The 21,578-nt window shown below is 25.0% G+C and overlaps 1 protein-coding gene across 3 annotated transcripts in view; it reads left to right on the forward strand.

The window, feature by feature from the left end:
• LOC111676122 (transcription factor kayak) overlaps positions 1–21,578 on the forward strand; it is a 72,629-nt gene that overhangs the window by 32,943 nt on the left and 18,108 nt on the right. The window contains exon 1 of one of the 3 annotated variants that reach the window (XM_046950193.1): positions 10,800–10,985. The exons of the other annotated variants lie outside the window; for them this stretch is intronic. Coding sequence (XP_046806149.1) covers positions 10,902–10,985 — 84 coding nt within the window. The 5' untranslated portion in view covers positions 10,800–10,901. Of the gene's footprint in view, positions 1–10,799; positions 10,986–21,578 lie in introns of those variants that run through there. 3 annotated transcript variants of the gene reach the window in all.

Below are 21,578 nucleotides of genomic sequence, written 5' to 3' on the forward strand. Positions count from 1 at the left end.
TATAGATTTTCTTTGTTTTTTCAAAAATAAGTTTTATTTTTTATTATTTAGGTATTAATTACCTTTTTATCTCTGTTAAAAATATAAAAAGTTACTAAAAACGGTCTATAATTTAAATTTGTCTACAATTTCGTAGCAATTGTAATATTTCTCTTATAATTTATTGTAAATTTTCTCTAAATATACATTTTATCGAAAAATATTCTGTAGAAGTTTTATGAATTCATACCTTTTCATATCTGTTAAAAATATTATTTTGCAAACAAATTATTATTTGTTTTGTTTATTTTTTTAAACTATCATATAATGACAAAAATATGTATGTATGTGTTTGCTTTTTTTTAAATAATGAATTATATTTAGTTGCTTATTAAATATTTACTTTTTTCTATCTGTTAAATAAACAATTTTTGGATTTTTATTTTTTTTTAATAAAAATTTTAACCTTATTTGGTTATTTTTTCTATATTGTTGCCAATTATGACAATTTATATGAATATTATTCTTTCTAACCTTAGAGTTGATGGTGGCAATGTTGGTCTTTGTTGCAAGCTGCAGCACTTAGCTAACAACTCGAGAGTTCTTCACCATTTAGCCAGCATTTTTTTCTTTCTTTTTTATGATTACATTCCATTAACAACATTGAATATCAGTTCTTGGAAATTTCAATATGTTTTATATTTAAAGAAAAATGTTGCCAGATGTCTGTAAATATAATTAAAATAAATTTAAATCTGAAAATTTTTAAAGTTATATTGCACATTTGTTTAAGAAACGTATACTCTACAAACACATCCATCCCCCAATCCTCTAATAAAACTTCAAAATCTGGCAGCTTATATTAAATGTCCTCATTGTTTAAGGTTCTTTTTTTGTAAATCTATATATTTTTGCTCTTGTCTCTAGTCTGTTAACATTACAAAAAATATCGTATTATTTTTTGTTCAGAAATATTGGCACCCGTTCATACACGTTTTTGCTTTATAAATAGTGTGGTGGTGGCGTTTAAATGTCATTTCGATTTTTTTATTCATACATATTGTATATTTTTAAGGGAATTTCCGTTTTTTGCTTTTCTGTTGTTGTAGTAGTAGTATTAAATTGTGGCTTTTAAGTATATATATTTTTTTGTTGAAGTAACTTCTCGTACTATGTATTATAATTTATTATTAAGTTTAAATGATTTTTGGAAGGTTGGTTTGTTGGATTTTTCTTAGAAATCATTAAGATTTTTTTGCTTCAACGTGGAAAGTTGTTTGGTTTTAAAATTGTTTGTGCGTATTTAATTTGTTTAAATTTAATTTATGCCAAATATTAATACAATAATTTACTGTTCTATCAAATATTGTTTGTGACTGTTTAAAAGGTTAGTGGCTTTTTTAAACAATAATTTAAACAGCTTTAAAATATATTTTTTTAATTTATTAAGAATTAATTGTAGATTAGTTCAAAATTTTCTATGATAAGGGAAATTTCTCTAAATAAGATTATTATTAAAATTTCTCAAATAAAAAATTCTCTACAAATTGAAAATTTATCGAGGAAAGTATCTTTTAATAATGAAATTATCATAAAATTTTCTTTAAATAGAAATTGTATCGAAAATTTTCTATGAACTAAAAATAATGATCCTGGGGAGAAGGAGGGCCATACGCCATCGCCTATAAATGGGAAATTTATCGAAATATTTCTCTAAACAAAAGAAATATAGATAAAATTTATTATTACAAATTTAATGGATATTATTTATTAAATGAGAAAAATTATCGGAAAGTATTCCTTAATACTGAAATTATCATAAAATTTTCTTAAACTGAAAATTTACCAAAAATTTTCTTAAACTGAAAATTTACCAAAAATTTTCTTTAAACAGAAAATTTGCCGAAAATACGCAACCTCTTTTGATTCGTTTACTTCGATATCATCTCAATATACATATTTTTCAACTGATCCTCATTGAACAAAAACGGCGATACCGTCCCACACATGGGGTAAATTCGCCAAGGAATAAAACAAAATAAAACAAAAATAAATAAAACATATTTTTTTTTGCTAATTTATACTTTAATTCATAAAACAAAGTAGACTTAACGAGATATTTATTGTTAAATTCGCATAACCTAACAAAAAAAATTGAAACAATTTGCGATTGGGTTTTTTCTATATTTAAACAACATTGTGATGTACATCACAGGGATTCCTTGTATTTGGCGTATGTTCCCCAGCGGCATTTCAAAGGATTAATTAAAATTTTTTCGTGCTTCAAATTATGATATCCAAAAATCTATTTTCTCTGTCGAATGATCTCCCTTATACCTAAAAAGATTGTCTTTACCGGAAAATGTATTAAAGTAATGTATGACATCGGTGGGTTTGAGGTTCGCGTTCTAGTATGTTAGTCCGGAGTCCGTCAGTTTGATTCCCACCTTAGACGCTGATAAAGGAGCTCACAAATAGTCCGACGAAGACATTAATATATTTCGAAAGTTTAATCGACGGAATGGATGACAATCTGACATAATAACTAACTATGTTAGTTATTTGATTAAATACAGAATTTGTCACAAATTATTTCTATTATCGAAATTTTTCCCCAAATAAAAAATTTATCGAAAATTTTATTCGAAAAAAATAGTTATCGAAAAATGTTTATAAATTTAAAATTTATCGAATATTTAGTATTAATAGAATATTGATAAAAATTTTCTCTAAATAAAATTTTTATCAAAAAATTTATAAAAAAAATGAAATTAAAAAAAATAGTTTTAAAAAGAATAATCTACGAAAATTCTTTAGCTTTCTGCGGATTTATAGAAAATTATCTGTAAATAAAATATTTATCGAAACCTTTAAAAAAAGAAAATTAATCTGTAATATTTTCTTAATAAAATTAAAAAATTTATCAAAAATTTTCTATAAACTAAAAATTTTTATATAAAAATTTAATAATTTTCGAAAATTGTATATAAATTTAAACATTTTTCGAATTTCGAAAATTTAATATTTTCATATTAATACAATATTTGTTTGCCAAAAAACCAAACATATTACATTTTACCGACACCTTAATTAAGCAATTAATTAATTCCACGTATTGCAAAAACAAAAAAGAACAAGAGAAGAGTTAATGACATTTCAATGTCATATTATGGCCAATTTAAAAAATAATTCTGATAACAAAAAACAACGCAAAATTACGTTTTTGACAACGGAAATGTGCAAATATTTAATTAATATTTTAAACAACAACAAAACAAATTATTAAAAAAATATTAAATTGTAAACGCCATTTCCGTCAAAAAAGAAAGGATTTAAACATTTAAAAGCGGAAAACTTAAATTATGAATAAGAAAATTTCGCAAAAAAAAACTACCTAAATCGAAAAAATATGAATGAAATAAATATTTTTAGAAATTTATCAACCTTTTGTTGGGTCAGTTGTTGTTTTATTTTAAAATTCAAGATAAGAAATTGTTGTAGGAAATACAAAAAAAAACAACTGTTAATAACATGGACTTAACAGACAACCTTTGTCGATATTGCTTTTCATTTTGCACTTTCATGTATAAGAATATTGTTAGAGCAACGTGATTAAATTTTATTTCAATTGTTTTTTTTTTTATTGTTTAATTTCTTATCAGTAAAAAAAAGTGCAATTGTTTTGTACATATATTTTTAAAAGAAATTTAAATTTAGTCATATTTACGAATTGTTGATAAACTAGGAAGTTGTCAGAATTATACGGAATCAATTGAGATCATGTTTATTTTATAATATTTACTTATTCAATATGATAACTTATACTTAAGGTAGACATTTAGGTGCCCAAGTATTTAACCCATTAAACTATGTTGCACTTACTTATGGTCCAACATTTTTGGTTCAGATTCGTTAGTTTTGTACTTTAAATTATTATATTTTTGCTCTCTATCATAAGTATTAAAATTATTCATAACATCTAAAATATTTCAATAATATTAAGAGATTATATTCTGCTAAAATTTAACCTACCAATTTTTTTTATTTATTTTGTTCTTTTAAGGGTTAAAAAGAAAATTCATATCACAAATGTTTAACCATAAATAAATCCACCCATTAATATTTAAGACTACTTTTTACAATTGACGCAATTTTTTAAACAAATAAACAATTTCTTATCGTTTTTTTTAGAAATTTTTTTACTTCCGATTTTAACAATTCATCATTTCATAAAAAATTTAAAATTTTTAGTTTATTATTAACAAAATTATAAGATTCTTTAGAAAAATAACTAGTAATAAACGACCTGATTATATGAGTATTATTTAAAATAATTTCTTTTGAATTTCAAGTTGCATACATTGTTTTTATCAAAAAATAAAAAATAAATTAACTTGTTAAAAAATACTATACACTCGACATTATAAATAATCTTTACAACGGCACACATGTTCATTGAAATATTTGCTTTTATTAAATATAGCTCTACAACTGATTAGAAATTGTTTTTATTTTTTTTCTATTACAAAGGCCGACTGTTTGAAAATTTGTAAATAAAAATAGAAAAAAACTATAAACAATAATATTGATTTGTTCACACCTATCAAATATTTGCTAAAAAAAACGCATAGACATTATAATGATGTTCTAAAGTGTTAACTGCAATACTATTAAACTTTCCGTTTAACTTTCCAAATATTACAAAACAGATTTTTATTTAACTAGGATTTGAACTTTAAACAAAATTAGTATTAAGTTGTATCTGTGTTCACACTAATAAAAAACAAGTAAAAATGCTACAACGGTCTGTGCCGAATCTTATATACCCTTCGCCATATTATTAAATTTAAGATTTTCTTCTTCAATTTCTCAAAAAAAAAATGTTTATTATATACACAATGTACACTCAAACAAGCATATTATGACCTCTGTTTTTCGACGAAATTTTCAGTGGTTGTCACAGATTTTTTATCATATCCCCGTTATTTAAGAACCGATTTTACTGATTTTAAATAGAAAACTTCTCGAAAGTATAACAGATAGAATAGTGGAAGACTGAGATACCAAAGATATTTGAGGCCTTCAGAAAATTGATTTCAACAAACACACAGACAGACTGACATGTCTTAATCGACCGCGTTATCTATAGGAATTTTAAATATAAAGACTCTATGGGTTGGAAAATTGTACTGTAGAAGTCCTTAAGTTAGAATATCTTTAAATGTTCAATGTACGTACAGAACCAGAACGGACTTTTCAATGACAACTACTTACCGTCTGCTTTATTTTAAGTGCTCTTATATTGATTTACATATAATCAGATACGTATGAATTTTGAGTTTTGCGATTTTTTTGCACATTGAGTGGAAAGTTCCTATTGGAATTAAATATTAACAAACCCAAGTTCGGTGCGAGCAATTATTTAGTTTTTGTAACAAAAACCTCTTTTTCACCCCTTATTTGTAAGTACCTATTTAAGTAATCATCGTAGTAAGTACTTGTTTCCAATGTCATCCCTTTTTTTGAAAGGAATGGATGAAAGTGAAGGATAGAAGAAAGCTTTGTTATCATAATTATAAAAAAACAATTTCTTAATAAATAGATAGTAGATTTTGCGAGGTTTTATTTTCAGCTGGCCCGACCCCTACTCTTTGAAATATAAAAAGTTAATGAAACATTTTTATAAATTTGAGAGTTTATGAAAATTCTTTAAAATTAATAAACAAATATCTTTAACTTCCTAATGTTTATTAGACTTTAGTAATTGTTATATTATTTTCCATATTTTTAATAATACTTTTCTTTCTTTATTTTCAGGTAAGTGTTTCTAATTTAAAAATATCACAGACTGTAAGTAATAAAAAATGTATATTTTTAATTTTCTGGAGTTGTTGAAAATATATTCGTGTAAGTCGATTCAAAAATTCTTTCTGAGATCTTGTTGCATTACATCGGACTTATCAATAGACTAATTTATGCATTACGCTATTAACTAATATATGATAAACTAGTTAACTTGTCTATGTTGTATTCTATGGAATAGTCTTTTGACTAGTTTAAAGATTAGAATATTGACTTGTCTATGGAATATTAAAAAAAAAAAATAAATTTATTTGTTTTAAAGGTTATGAATAGCTGGGATCTTTTAATTAAACTACCAGAATCTTGCTTAGCTTCCTATTTAAAAACCCAAAAGTATCTTGTATTACAAGTTTAAGGACTAGTCAATGGACTAGTGATTAGTCTATTGACTAGTATATGGTTTTGGCTTATGACGACCCCACGGTCTAGACTGTTGACTAGTCCATTATCTACTCTAATAACTACTACTTTGAACTACTTTATTATTAAGTCAGTTGAATATTTTACTGTAATCAATAGTCTAAGCATTCTATATAAGAGTTTATTGATTAGTATACTGACAGGTCGATGGATTAATTCCTGTCTGTACTTAATGTTAAGACTTAATAAAAACTCGGACTTTCAAATCCAATAAAACCACACATTTTTTTCGATACGATTTAACCACCTTTCTTTATTACACAGGCTTACAAATCTGTTACCCAGATATCTTGCAAATATATAATTTTCTATTATAAAAAAGTTTTACTGTACAATTTTTTAATAGAAATATCGACAACGTAGCCATACTCTTTTTAAACAAAAAACACAATGTGGTTTTAGTTAGAATCACATTACACACATATTTGCCACAAAGTAAATTACAAAAATATAACAAATGTGGACATGGACATATAAAAAAATATATATACACTAGAGAGGGGTAATATTTACAGTTGTAGAAAAAAAAATAAAAAGATAAATGATTGCAAGAACATACGAACAAAAATAACAAGAAATTGATAAAAAAAATTTTTAAAATTATAAAACACAACTGAAGAATAATACACCTCATACACCTAAAATAGAACAAAACAAAGTAATACAGTAGTAATTTGTGTGTGTTATATGTATGTTAGATTAAAATTGGCGACATTATGGAACCGGTCAAACACTTGGACTATTTGGTCTAGCTTTAAAAAATATATAAAAAAGTAAAGAAATAGATAGAAATTACAGACGAATATAAAATATTTTTTATAAAGAGACTACAATGTTTTGAAAAGATAATGGAAATCGGACATATAAATATACTTAACTAAAGATAGAAGTTGAAAATACTTTAAGCTTTTCACTTTCATAATATTTTGTAATCTACACTGAAAAAAAATCATGTCTAATATATACGAAAAATGTCGTACATTGTACGAATCGTTCGTTGTTTCGCACCACGAAATTCTTTTGTAATATATACGAAATTGTACGAAATATTTTAGTATAATGCAAAATATTCTTGAAAAAATTAATTTATATAAATTGAAAAAAGTGAATGTTGAATAAATATGGTAAAATTTACGAAATATTAATTTATTCAAACATTTTTGTTCATTTTAAAATAAATTTTCTAATTTTAGTTCAAAATTATTCTCCACACAAAATTTCAATTTTTTATGAAAATAATTCGTGAATAATATTATACTTTTTCTTAAATTTTATAAAAATATTGTAGTTTTATTTAATCATAATATAATTAATATCATTATGTTTAATTTCGCTAAAATTTAAAAAAAATATATTACGAAAGGTTTTCGTACTTTCGTAAAAATAGAAAAGGGTTTTATTAAATAATATTTCATATTATACACGAAATTTTCAAAAATATTACGAAAATAGAAGTTACGAAATTTTTTTTCGTAAATTTGAGCATGGATTATTTTCAGTGTATTTTTTCTTCTTTTCTAATATATAATTAATTATATTTTCGTTATTACGAAATTATTTTTGAAGTTTTTTTTTATAATATTTGTTTTTTGTTTAACAAATATTTGCCTCATCATTTATTTACTTATTTAAATAATTTATTATCATTATGAATGTTATCAGTTCATGCATATAATTTCATTTCAATATCTTTTTTTAGTTAATTCTTAGGAGTGCGCTTTAGTTTTGGCACAAATGTTTTTTTTTCTGATAAAGAAAAAAATTATTTAAATTTTTTAATAAAATTATTGATAATATTTTTGCTTGAGTATAAATTCGTAAATTATATTGCAAACAAAGGTAGGGTTTTGTGAAAATTGTAATTCTGGTTATTTTGGTACTTTTTTTAAAGTGTTTCTTTATGGGAGGTTGGCAGAATATTGCAATGAAATACAGTTGAAAATAATAAATTAAATTCTTTGTAAAAGCCTGAAAGGGGTGGGGCTATATAGTACTTAAAAGAAAAGAAAAGACTTGTTTTATACAAATTTCATAGTTTTATTTTTTAAATTTCGACGGTACATTTTCTATATAATTTAAAAAATCAACAATTAGATGTATCGAGAATTTTTTGATATCAAGTAGGCATCAACTACTTATCAAATTTATGTCCACACTTCTCTGTGTTTAAGGTTTCTCCCTTGTAAATTTTAAACTTAATGTGCAGATTAGGGTTGAATAAGATTGGAATAAAACCGTTTCCAATTTCAATATTTGTGAAAGGTTTCCGCACACTGCCAAGCTCTATTTTGCTCAGACATCCATAACTATTTTTCTATCTATCTATCTATCTATCTATCTATCTATCTATCTATCTATCTATCTATCTATCTATCTATCTATCTATCTATCTATCTATCTATCTATCTATCTATCTATCTATCTATCTATCTATCTATCTATCTATCTATCTATCGATCTATCTATCTATCTATCTATCTATCTATCTATCTATCGATCTTTCTATCTATCTACAGACGTTGAAAACAATACAGGAACCATTTCCTCTCAAAAGCTATGTGAAGTAGAAATCCAAATTCCCATTATATCCAGATTCCATCATCTGGAATAGATGGGAAAACCTTAGTAGATGTTGATCATTGTTATTTCTACTTAGCTATTCTATCTTTTTCTACCATCTGTTGGACAAAATGGACAGAATTTGAAGCAGTCCTCTTTACGAAAATCTTCTCCGCTTCCTTAGCTTTTAAATCAATATGCGTAATTACTTATATTACTGAGAACGTCTCATGTGACACTGTTCGATAGGCGCATCGCACACGTAATAGTGCCAATCTGTACACAGAGATAAAATTATTCCAATAAGATCAAAATTTTGCTGAAACATCCCATATGGGAAGTAGCATACTCCTTACAACACATCATCATGACCTTAGCATTTTTGAACAACTTATCTTTAAGGGTTTTCTTTTTAATAAATTGGTTTGTACTTATCCTTCCAAAAACACAAAATAAAACTAATGAAAACTATTTGCTAATCAAACCACTTTTAACCCTCAAAAATACAATAAATACCCTTTGATATAAATCCCCCGCATGTATGTAAACAACCTTGAAATTTTAAAATTTTCTTTATAATATAATGACCTTGAGATGGCAGGAAACTTAATATTAAACAGCAACCAAAAATATTAAGTTGTCTTTTTGTTTTTTTATTTTGCTAATCTTATCACAAAATCAAATTAAACAAAAAAGAGATGAAAATTAAAATACATATAATATTTTTAGGGGATTTACCAAAAAAAGAGTAAAATGAAAATAATAATAAACATAAATATGTCACGAGACTTTTAATGAAAAAAAAAACAAAAAGTATTAAATATTTTTCGAAAACTAATAGAAATGGTTGTTTTACAAGTGTAATAAAATTTCTAATTTATTTTAATAACTATTAAAGAAAAATTTATGATTAAAACTAATAGGAAAGAAATGATATAACGATATAATATTGCCAAATGCATACAAATGGTTTTTAAAATATATATTTTTCTTTTCAATATTTATAAATAAATAAAAACATTTTATTTAAGATCTTAATAAAAAAACATTAAAATAATAAGGAAATTCCTATGGCAAAAACCGCAAATTCAATTTTAACTCATTCTACCTCTCTTTATCTCTCTCTCTCTCTCTTTTGTAAATAAAAAATGAGTATTTTTTGTAACTATTTAATAAAGAGAGTAAATGTTTTGCCAATTTGAGTAAAGTATCTTTTTGGTGTGCGTTATTATGGGGGTTTAGCGCTCATTTGAGTTAAATATCTTATAGATATGAGTGAAAATTTCCACTCATTGTACTGAACAGTTTTGAGCATTTAATATAAAAACAAAATTTATAATGATGACGCATTCAGTCTAAACAAGTCTATGCAAGAAACTACACATTATTATTTATTTTATTGAAATTCAAAAGAAATTTATTAAATTAAAACGTCAAATATTAATAAAACCAGAAATTGCATTAAACAAGATTAAAATAAATAAAATTACGTAAAATAAAAAAAAACAACTCAAAAAAAATATTTAAAAAAACTCAAAAATATTAAAAATAAAACCGGAAAATTAAGAAAAATTTTAAAATAATTAAAATTAACAAAAACAGTGAATTAAAAAAATAACTGGAAAACTTTAAAACATTACTTTAAGACAAACAACTAAAAAGTGTTTTTTATATTCTAACGTTTGCCAATAATAAACTAATTTGTTTATATTTTTTGTTTGTTTATTTTGATTTTGCTGCTCAATTGGTGACCTCCTCCTAAAACAACAACAATAACAAAAAAATAAAAACTAAAAGAAATCATGTTTTTCGTGTGAAATTTACATTGAATCATCACTTAAATTTACGTTTTCGCGTATATTTTTCCTCACGCGTTGTTTTGTTATTCTTAAGCCTACGACAAATTTTTTTGTTTTGATTTTTTTTGGTTGATGTGATATAAAATAGAATAAAAAAAAACAATAAAAAAGAAAAGAACTAATTTGTTATTAGTGTATAAAAGTTTTTACCTAAAAGTATTTTTTTCCATTATAACTAATTTATTTTTTTTAATAAAAACTTAATAAAAAAAATAAATCAAAATGACTTTAGATAATTATAATATATTTAGTGATGAATATCTCAATTTACCATTTAATATGCCGCTATCACCATTGCCAAAAGTGGTAAGTTAATTTTTTATTCTCTTTTGTTTGCAAATATTTATGGGGGTTTTAAATAAAACATTTATTAATGTTTTAAAAATAAACATTTGCTTATATTTTTGGCAAAATAAGCAAAATTGTTGTGAAATTTATTTAATATTTCGACATTTTTACATATTTATAAATAATTACCTTTAAAAATATGACAAAAGATTGGTATTTTAATTGAAAATCTTAATTGGTTTCTGAATTATTGATTTCTTAATAGATTTCTTTTAAATCGAATTAGTTCCCGTAGCTCGAGCTAAAAATTATAATATAATGATATACTATATATGTTAGTAGTAACTTTCTTAGCCTTGACATTTTGGGCAAATGCTCGTAGCCGATAACAGTGAGTACTTACCTAGTCTAGGCTATAGTCTAGCCTATAGTCTAGTTTTTAGTCTAGTCTTTTGTATAGTGTAGTCTACAGTGTAGTAGACTTATAGTCTAGTTTATAGTTTAGTCTATAGTATAATCTTTGTTCTAGTCTAGTTTATAATCTAGTCTAGTCTATAGTCTAGTCTTTAGTCTAGTCTATAGTCTAGTCTTTAGTCTAGTCTATAGTCTAGTCTATAATCCAGTCTATAATCCAGTCTATAGTCTAGTCTATAGTCTAGTCTATAGTCTAGTCTATAGTCTAGTCTATAGTCTAGTCTATAGTCTAGTCTATAGTCTAGTCTATAGTCTAGTCTATAGTCTAGTCTATAGTCTAGTCTATAGTATAGTCTATAGTCTAGTCTATAGCCTAGTCTAAAGTCTAGTCTATAGTCTAGTCTAAAGTCTAGTCTATAGTCTTGTCTATAGGCTTATCTATAGTCTAGTCTATTGTCTGCAATAAAGTCTGTATTCTAGTCTATAATATAGTCTATTGCGTAGTATTTATTCTAGTCTATAGTGTAATTAATAGTCTAAATTGATTCTAATGTCCAGATTATAGTCTAGTTAAAAATTGGTTCGTCTTACATTTCCAATTTATTAGAATTTTATATTTAGTTCTTGAATTACAAAATTTTCAAGTGTTAATTAAGTTTTACGTATTTTAGCGGCTTTTACAAAAGCCTAAATCTGACAGTTTCCGGTTTTTCTAACAGTGTTAACTGAAAATTGTGAAAAGAAAATTACATACAAATATTTGAAGTAATGAAACAGGAAAGGTTAAGTTTTGATACAGTTTTGCCATAACTTTTCAAATATTTTTTTAAAAGTTTCTGATTTTTATTATTTTAAATAAAACTAATTCAGAAACCAACAATAATTCCCAAATGTAAAATCTACTAAATATATTAAACCCTTACTATCTTAAAACAGTTATACATTTGTATGTATAACAAATTTCTGATACAGATAGATTTATGCATAATTACAAATTTATTTATAACTCAAAATTTAAATTTCTTAAGGCTTTTTTGAAGTATTAAAAACGTTTTAAAAAAAAGCCTTTTAAATAAGAAAAACCCACACGAAAACTCTTAACTTAAATTATTTTACAAGTAAAAAATCAAAATCAAAACCTACACTACTTCTGCACACACTCTATATAATAATCACAAGACACCACCGATCGACCTGAACAAACAACCGGCTATAAAAAATAGAGTATAAATTTTATACCACAACAAAAAAAGCTCTAATAACGAAACAAGTACTTAAAAATATAAGTTGGTGTTTTTTTCGCTTTGTATTTATTTTTTTGCAAAAAAGTACTCTTTTTTTACCATATAGGGTTAAGATAAGAAGAAAAAAATATTTATTGAGGTTTTTTAAAAGAAAGTTGTTTTGACGAATTTAAAGTGGGTGTTTTTATTATTATATATATGTAGATATTTTTTAAATAATTGTGCTGGTTTTAAAATTATTTTAACACAAATATAGGCGTCCAAAAAATGAGGTCATGTAAAGTACTCCGATTTGTTTAAAAAGTACTACATACATATACAGTCTTTTGATATTAAAACTAATCATTTTGAAAAAATACACCCTTTTGTTTGAAATTTAAGCTTTAAATATGTTTGTAGATGGTATGTGTTTGTTAAGCTTTTCTAATGATTTTTTAATTCTTGTTAAATATTTCATTTTATGCATATCAAACAGTGTGCAATAAAAAATTTTAATTTGTTTTAACAATTTCCTCAAGTCAAAGCTAGCCAATTAGGGGAAGTTTACAAAGAAACATTATTCAAATTATTTTGATTAAAATATATTAAGTGCGCTTACAAAAATCCAGTAATAACAAACTTTTATATTTTTAAAAAACCTACTTTGATTAAAGCTTTTGAAATTTTTTAAACATTCTCATCTAATCTACAGTTTTATATATTTTTTATGTAGACAAAGGGAAAAAGAAATATACACGCCTGATATACATACCTGACACCGAAGTGTTTAAAATTATCCAATAACATTCGTTGTCAAGGTATATACATACGTTGACAACGCAGCGTTGTCAACATTGCAACAACTCGTTGTCGAAATTTAAATTTGGACAACATTCGTTGTCTAAATGTTAACAAAAGTGGTAAGCTCACTATTGGCAACGTGGCGTTGTCAACATTGCATAGTGTTGTCCTACGTACATATATATACTTTGACAACGGATGTTATTGAAAAATTTTAAACACTTTCTCCCTTTGTGTAGAATTTAAACACTTAACAATTATAATGTCTTAACGCAAATACAACAAAAAAATGTGAATTATAAATTATTTAGCCTTTGGCTTAAAAACCCCTAAAAAACAACAAAATACAATATCAAATGTCGTCTAAACTGACATAAGGGGTTAAATTATATTTTTTTATAAAATGTTTTTAATGCATTTTTTATTTCAGTTAACCACTTATTTAAAAAAAAAAGTTAACAAACACATGAACTTTAAAGTCATCAATCCTTAAAATACAGTCACGAAAGTGGCACGTGTTTATAAATAAGTACATTTACATACAAACATATACACACATGCATTTGAACTTATATCATTTACAAAACTTTTAAAAATTTTTTATACAAATGCTCACACTTTTAAAAGAATTTTTATTCTTGGTTGGTTTAAGAAAAAAAAAACCAAGGAAATAATCACCCATAAAAAAGTACCATTTACAAAAAGAACATATAACATATGATAAAATGTTTTTTTTGCGATAAAATTATTTTGTTTTAAATATAAGAAGGGGGATTTTTTGTTGGTTCTTAATTCTACTATATATACATATACCCTGTGTTAAAGATAATGTGTAAGCATATTTAAATCCATAAACACGCTGGTACGAATTTTATTATAAACTCCATCATAATTTCTTTAATGCTTTTAATTTTTTTTTTTTTTTTTGTAAATGAGGCGCTAAAAAGTCAAATTTCTATCCATCACTTGTTTAATGTTAAAAGAAATTGTTGTTACATATTTTATACTTTTGAAATAGAACATTAATCTACACTATTTATAAGTGGTTTATAAAAAAAATAATTGAAGTTGCTATCTATTTTAAAAGGCACTTCAGTGACTCCAATACTTTTTTTTAATTTTTAATACAGAAAAGTTTAATTTGATAGTTTTATTTATAACCTCAGCTTATATACTACTTCTAAAAATAAAAATGTTAATAAACAGAATAACTCTTAAAGTAATTACTTAAAGGAAAATATTTAAAAACGAAAACAATATTTAGTAATTTAAAAAACTACCCAAACTACTTAAATATTTTGTATCAGACATAAAAATATTTATTTAGAAATAAAAAACAATGAATTTCTTTTTCTACATTTAAGGGCAAAAACGCAATAGAGGCAAACAAAATAATAAAACTAAAGAAAAACAACAAAATTTTATCGCTTTTCTAGAAATTTCACGTCATAGATAAGAATTGGCCAAATAAACAAAATATATATATATGTATATACTTATGAATGTATATGATAAAATTCCTAAAAAGTACCATAGTCATACAAAGCTATATGAATAGTTTTGTGTAGTTTGTATTTAGCACATTTGAAATTAAATATTTTTTGCTAATTTGGTTCCACAATAATAGTTACTAAATGAATTGTGAATATTAGATTATTAATATAATTGAATAGAACTATATTAGTTTTATTAAAAACTAGTTAACTTGATGGTCCGTAATGTTGGCTTCTCTCGTAAATTTCGACTTATCATGTGCTTTGGTTCCTGAGTTTAAAGAGGTAGATAGATAGATAGATAGATAGATAGATAGATAGATAGATAGATAGATAGATAGATAGATAGATAGATAGATAGATAGATAGATAGATAGATAGATAGATAGATAGATAGATAGATAGATAGATAGATAGATAGATAGATAGATAGATAGATAGATAGATAGATAGATAGATAGATAGATAGATAGATAGATAGATAGATAGATAGATAGATAGATAGATAGATAGATAGATAGATAGATAGAAAAAAGGCTTAATCCTAAAAATTTAAATACTATAAATTCCAATAAATTTTAATTAATTTCCTGAACATTCCGGAATGTTCCAAATATACAAATTCAAACTTATATCAAATCAGTTTCAATTAACTTAAACATATCTACAGTTAACATAAAACGATTTGATTTATAAATAAATAAGAAAGGCATTATCATTTAAAACAAACTATTTGCAATTTATCTTTTTATAAATTTCTTTAAATAATTAAGTAAAATTCTTCTTCTTCCAACTTGCATTTTCATTTGTTTTCCCTTCAAACTTTCATATAATTTCCTAAAAATTTCTTTAGTAAATAAAATTTGTGCATAAAAAAGAGCGAAAAATGGGGGTTGAATATTTAATGTTGCCATACAAAACTTAACACTGCACTGATGTGAGTGTAAATTTAAACAACTGTATCTTTTTATTGCAATTTTAACTGTCCCTTTTCAACCAAAATACAGAAAAAAAAATAAAGAGAAGAGAAAAAAATAGTTTCTACCATGTCCTTGTTGTTGTCAAATGAAGTTTTGTTATTGTTGTCGCGCTATTGTTAAACAGTGTCGCGACAAAATGCATTTAAATAAATTAATTTTTATTTCTTTCCGTTGGTTTGGTTAAAGGAAACTTTATATAGAGTCTTACATACATACATACATATGTATGTATGTATATTTTATATATAATATTTATATTTTCAATGCGAGTGAAAAGCTGTGATGTTGAATGCAGTCGCGTCAGTTGTCTCGCAATGAAAAAAAAAAAAACAATAAAAACAAAGTATTTGTCTTTATTTTGCAATTTGTGGGGGTTTGTTTCTTTTAGAGGGGGACTTTTATTTTGAAATAAAACAAAAGTTTGCGTGTTTTCATGATTTTTTTTGCAAAAATTTATTGTGGTTTTGTCTACCCCAAGTCAGTCAGCCTGGTTTTGATGGGCGTGTTTTTTCGGTGTAAAAGGAGAGTTTTTAAAACTTTAATATTTGCAAGATAAATGTATATATTTTTTAAAGAGATACATATTTTCCTTATATTTTTGTTATTATTTTTAGTATTACGGGTATTTTGATAATAAATGTTCTTTTCTTACTAATAACTACTTATAAAGGTACTTATAAATAGGGAGTTAAAGACATACATTAAAAAGTAATGACTCAAAAAGCTTAAGCTTGATTTTCTCTACCTTTTTAATTTTAACTAATTTTTATCACGGTCATGACATTGGAAGTAAATACTTGTCACGCTTGCTAACTAATAACTACTTATATTGGTACTTACAAATATGGAGTGAAATTTGTTTAATTGATTTAAAATTTTTAGAGAATTTTAAAGCATTTTCAGCTGTTTAAGATAAATATGTTCGAAAACTCGAAAGAAAGATTGATATTTTATATTATTAATTTTGAAAAACTTTATTTGTAACATAAGTTTTCTTACTAATTTTTTTCTTTTCTTTTCTAGGTAAGTGTTCACAATTATTTAAAATATTCTTCAAATGTAAGTAAAATTCAACATTTTATTTGGAAAGCAAAAGGAGCAAATTAAGTCTTAAAATCTAAATTACTACATCAAATTGCTTTTATTTAAGTACAATACTTTTTTTTATTATTTAAACAACTTATCTAACTAATTACAAAACTAAACAAACTTAACAAATTGAAATAAGTTTCGGCTGACCACATACATGTAATTAAATTACACTTTAAAATGTTTCTTTAACAGCCACACATACAATTATGTGACAAATTGCTTTTAACTTTATGGCCAAAACACTGCATACTGCATATTTTTTTTTTTTTTTTGCTCACAACCAATAACTTTTCTATATAATTTAAGTAAATTGAAAAATTTTGCTCTTACCCTGTCATCATGCAACCTGTAATTTTGCAATTTGTTGAGTATTTCCTTTGTAAAAGGACACGACATACACAGACTACAGCAATAAAAACAAAAAAGAAACAAAGAATATCCTTAATAAAAAGGATTTTAATTTTAGGTGAAATAAAGCCAATATGGCAAAAGCATGTCGTATTAAATGAATAAAAATGTTGCCAAAATCAAATTAGATTATGGACAAGGAAATACATAACACAGATACATTTAGAAAGTAAAATATTTTTGTATAAAATATTGTTTCTTCAAATATTGTTAGTGAGTGAGTTTTAAAATTGAACAAACAAATAAACAAACAACCAAAAATGTATGAGTGGAATTTGTCTGTGTGCCACACATGCAGCAAAAAGCTATCAACCTCAATTTGTGTTAACTCGGACATATTGTATATTTAAACGGACTCTTATACACCAGTCAGTCATACTGCAGTCGTCAGTTTCTAACATTTTGTTTTTAATTTTGGCCAAAACTTCTCTCTATAGTAGTAGTAGCCACTTTAAAAATAAATTCTCTATTGGTCATGGTCAGCAGTTAGACAAAATGGAAAATTTATATACATATACTATTGTATATTTTTTTTATAAAATAAAACAAAAAATTGTACACATAAAACTAATAGAACTGTGAAAAATACTTTAAATAATTTTTTTTGCCAACATTTTGCTTTTGTTTTTTGTTTTCTCAATATTTTCCTTTCACTTGGCAAAGTTTAAGCCAAAAGAAAAATAAATAAAATAAAAACTAAATAACGAAATAAAACCGTAAAGAATAATAAAAGGTTGCATGTTGTATGGAATTGTAAAATAAAAACGACAAGAAAAACCAACAAAAATTCCCAAATGAGGTATAACAACAGCAGCTACAGCAATAATAACAAAAAAAAAAAAACACTAAAACATGAAAAGCTGCATAGGAACACAATTCTTGATCAAATCACAAAAAAACTCTTATAAAAATCTAGTTAGTTTGTTTCAAAATAACCGGCCATCAAGGCGTATGAGTATTAATCTATCTTGTTATTTTCTAATAATTTTCATTTTAAACATTTATTAAAAGAAATTTTGAACTTATTTGTAGTTTATAATAATAAAATGTGTTTTATTTTTTCTTTACTGAAACTTTATTTTTAAACTCATTATTAATTTTTTTATAATTAGCTTTTTCAGTAGAAAACCGCAATTGTTTTCTTTTTTAGTTCATATTTATAGCAATAAAATATCTAAATCTCAGTTTTCTTGTGTTTCTTAACTAGTGAGTTTTACTTTATTCTTTTGTACAGAATTTATGGAATTTTTTAAATGACTAAATTCTTACGATTTTGATAATTTTCTAAAAAAAATATTTAATCTTTTGAAAATTTTCTAGAAAAAGGGAATTTTAAAATAGTTAAATTGTAATGGAGGGCGTGGCACCAACCATATGAATTACATACAAAAATGTGATTATCTGGAAAACGCTTAAAGCTAGAATCTTTAAATTTTGCAGGAATAATTTAGTGATTTAGAAATAGGGGCGTGGCACCTCCCATATTAATAAATTAAAAATTTTCTATATATTGAAAAGTATGAGAGCTAGAATTCTAAAAGTTTGTATGGGCAACATTAAGGTCCATATAAATAATTTGCAGAAAAATTCGAAGGACTAGAAGTAGGGCGCATGGCACCTCTCAAATGAAACAAAGACAAAAATGAGAATATCTGGAAATCGCTTAAAGTTACTTTGTCAGAATATGAATAGGCGAATTAGCAATTAGGAGTAAAGTGTGAGAGCTATGAATAGAGGGCTTGAAACCTCCATATGAAATATATACAAAATCTGAATAACTGGAAAACTTCAAAATTCCTACATCTCTAAAATTATATATTGAATTGTATCTGAAAGTCATTAGATGAAGGTAGATTGCATTCTTGAGAATGTAATCTTTCATGACATCAAAAGGGGGGTCATCTTCTGGTGATTGATTTCTCCTGAAGTTGGTTTTTATCTCCCCTTCTATTGAAGCCCATGCTGCTTGTCATTTTGCAACGGGGCTACTATGGCAAGAGTTTACATAGCAGGAATACTCCAGCAAAGAGCTTGTACATGAACCGCAAAGTCATGTGCAGCATGAGTTATTCATTCAAGGATTCAAGTCTACAGAGGATAAACAAGTCCACCGTGAAATAAGGCCGTCAATGCAGTTGTTCACCTAAAGCAGTCGACATTAATGTGTCTGAAAGTTTTGCAAAATTTTGTTCTTTAATTAACATTAAACATGTTTGATACAATAAAACAGTTTCGCACTTAATTTATTGTTGAACCTCTTAAATGTTCTTAAAATGTTAAAATTATTCTAAAACAATTAAATTTGTAAAATTAGAACATAAAACAATAATAGTATTAATTACTTAAGTTTTTTTTTTTTTTTTTTGCATTTTTTAGTGTTCGCTTCATTTAAAAAATTATTTCAAGACCAACTAAATTTTTATATATTTTTTTAATGCACAATTTAGTTTAGAAAAATATTTCAACTCTACTTATTGCTAAAGTCAACGTCATGGTAGACTTGATTAGCCATATATTTTATTTTATTTATTTAATTAAAAAAAAATAAATAACTGCATGCAATATTAAATACATTTGTTAAAAATGTTTTAAATTCATTAAAATCAGAACTACTTACACTCACATACATATGTTTTTATCAACAGACATACAAAAAAAATTCAATTGAAATTAAAGGTCCCTGACATTTTCATTAAATAAATTTATCAAATTTTATAAAAACCAACCAAAAAAATACAACATTTCCTATAAATTTAAACAAAAGATAAATTAAAAAAAAGTTTTACAACAACAAGGTTTTGAAAGCAAAGAGAAAATGGTGGGGGTGGCAGGCTGATTTGAAAGCAAAGATTTTTTCCATTTGTTGTTGAGATTACATTACCATATAAAAAATTTTATTTAATTTTCAATACAACTTGACCAAAAATGGTTAAAGCGTAAAAAATAAAAAATAACAATAAAAAAATACTAAACATAAACACTTTATATTAAAAATAATTTTTGTTTAAGATTTATTTTTTACTGTGTATAAATGTACATACATATACTTTTGTGGTCGTTAGTGGAGCCATGAATTTTGACAACAAAATAACAAAGATTTTTCAATTCAATTTGTTGTTGCCAATATGGCGTTAAATAAAAAATTAAACAAAAAACTATATACGACAATAACAAACGGCGGCATTAATGTATTTATATACTTTAAAGTCCGTCCATCAGTCCATACGCTCATCCGTCTAAACCTTTAACAAACAGAACAAATCGTTGAGTTTATTTATTTTTTTTTTTCACCAGCCATTTATTTTGTACTCGTTCGTATTGTGGCGTGCAATTCTCAAAGTCATTGACTTTACTTGGTTGCCTTAATTTTGTTTTAACAAAAATGTTTTTGCAAAAATTAAATAAAAATAAAATTCTAAAATCTAGTCACGTTACGACTGTGTAAAAAAAAAACTCTAATTGAAATTAGCTAAATACTTAATGGGTAAATATACATACATCATACCTAGAGATATAAAAACTTTTTGCCACTTTTAATTTAATTAAGCTTATCTAGATTTTTTAAATAGATTTCTTTTTTTCAAAAAGGACTACAATGTTAATAAACTTTAACGATTAGAATATGTAGAAATTCTTGATAAGGAAACTAAAAATTGACACACATAAAAGTGTCTCTAAAAAAACAATCGATTTTATAGATAGAAAAATTATTTAAAATTTTATTAAAAAAATATTTTTTGAGAAGTCTTTTATTATAGAAAATTCAAGAATTTCCACCTTTAAAAAATATAGGGGTATATTACTTTTATCACTCCGCTTGTAACACATAGAAATATTAGTCGTAGACCCATAAAAGTACATATGTATATTCTATGACCTTATTAAATTCTAAGGCGATCTAGCCATGTCCGTCCGTCTGTCTATAGCGTTCAAACGAGAGAGTTAGAATTTCCATTGAAGCTTTAACAGTCATAACAGTTATATAGCCTTTAAATTCGACATAAATAAGTTTAATATGAACCTAAAGCTCTGTACCAATTTGTATAAGGATCGGCCCATAATTGACCCTACCCCCCATAACTTAATGAGGATGAGGTCCATTTTCAAAATTATACTAATGCAAACTTGAATTTCAATGCCTAATTGTATTAAGATCGTTCCCTAATTGACCCTACGCCGTATAAAAGATCCCCTCAGAAA

This window comes from Lucilia cuprina, chromosome 4 (assembly GCF_022045245.1).
Source record: "Lucilia cuprina isolate Lc7/37 chromosome 4, ASM2204524v1, whole genome shotgun sequence".
Lineage (NCBI taxonomy): Eukaryota > Metazoa > Arthropoda > Insecta > Diptera > Calliphoridae > Lucilia > Lucilia cuprina.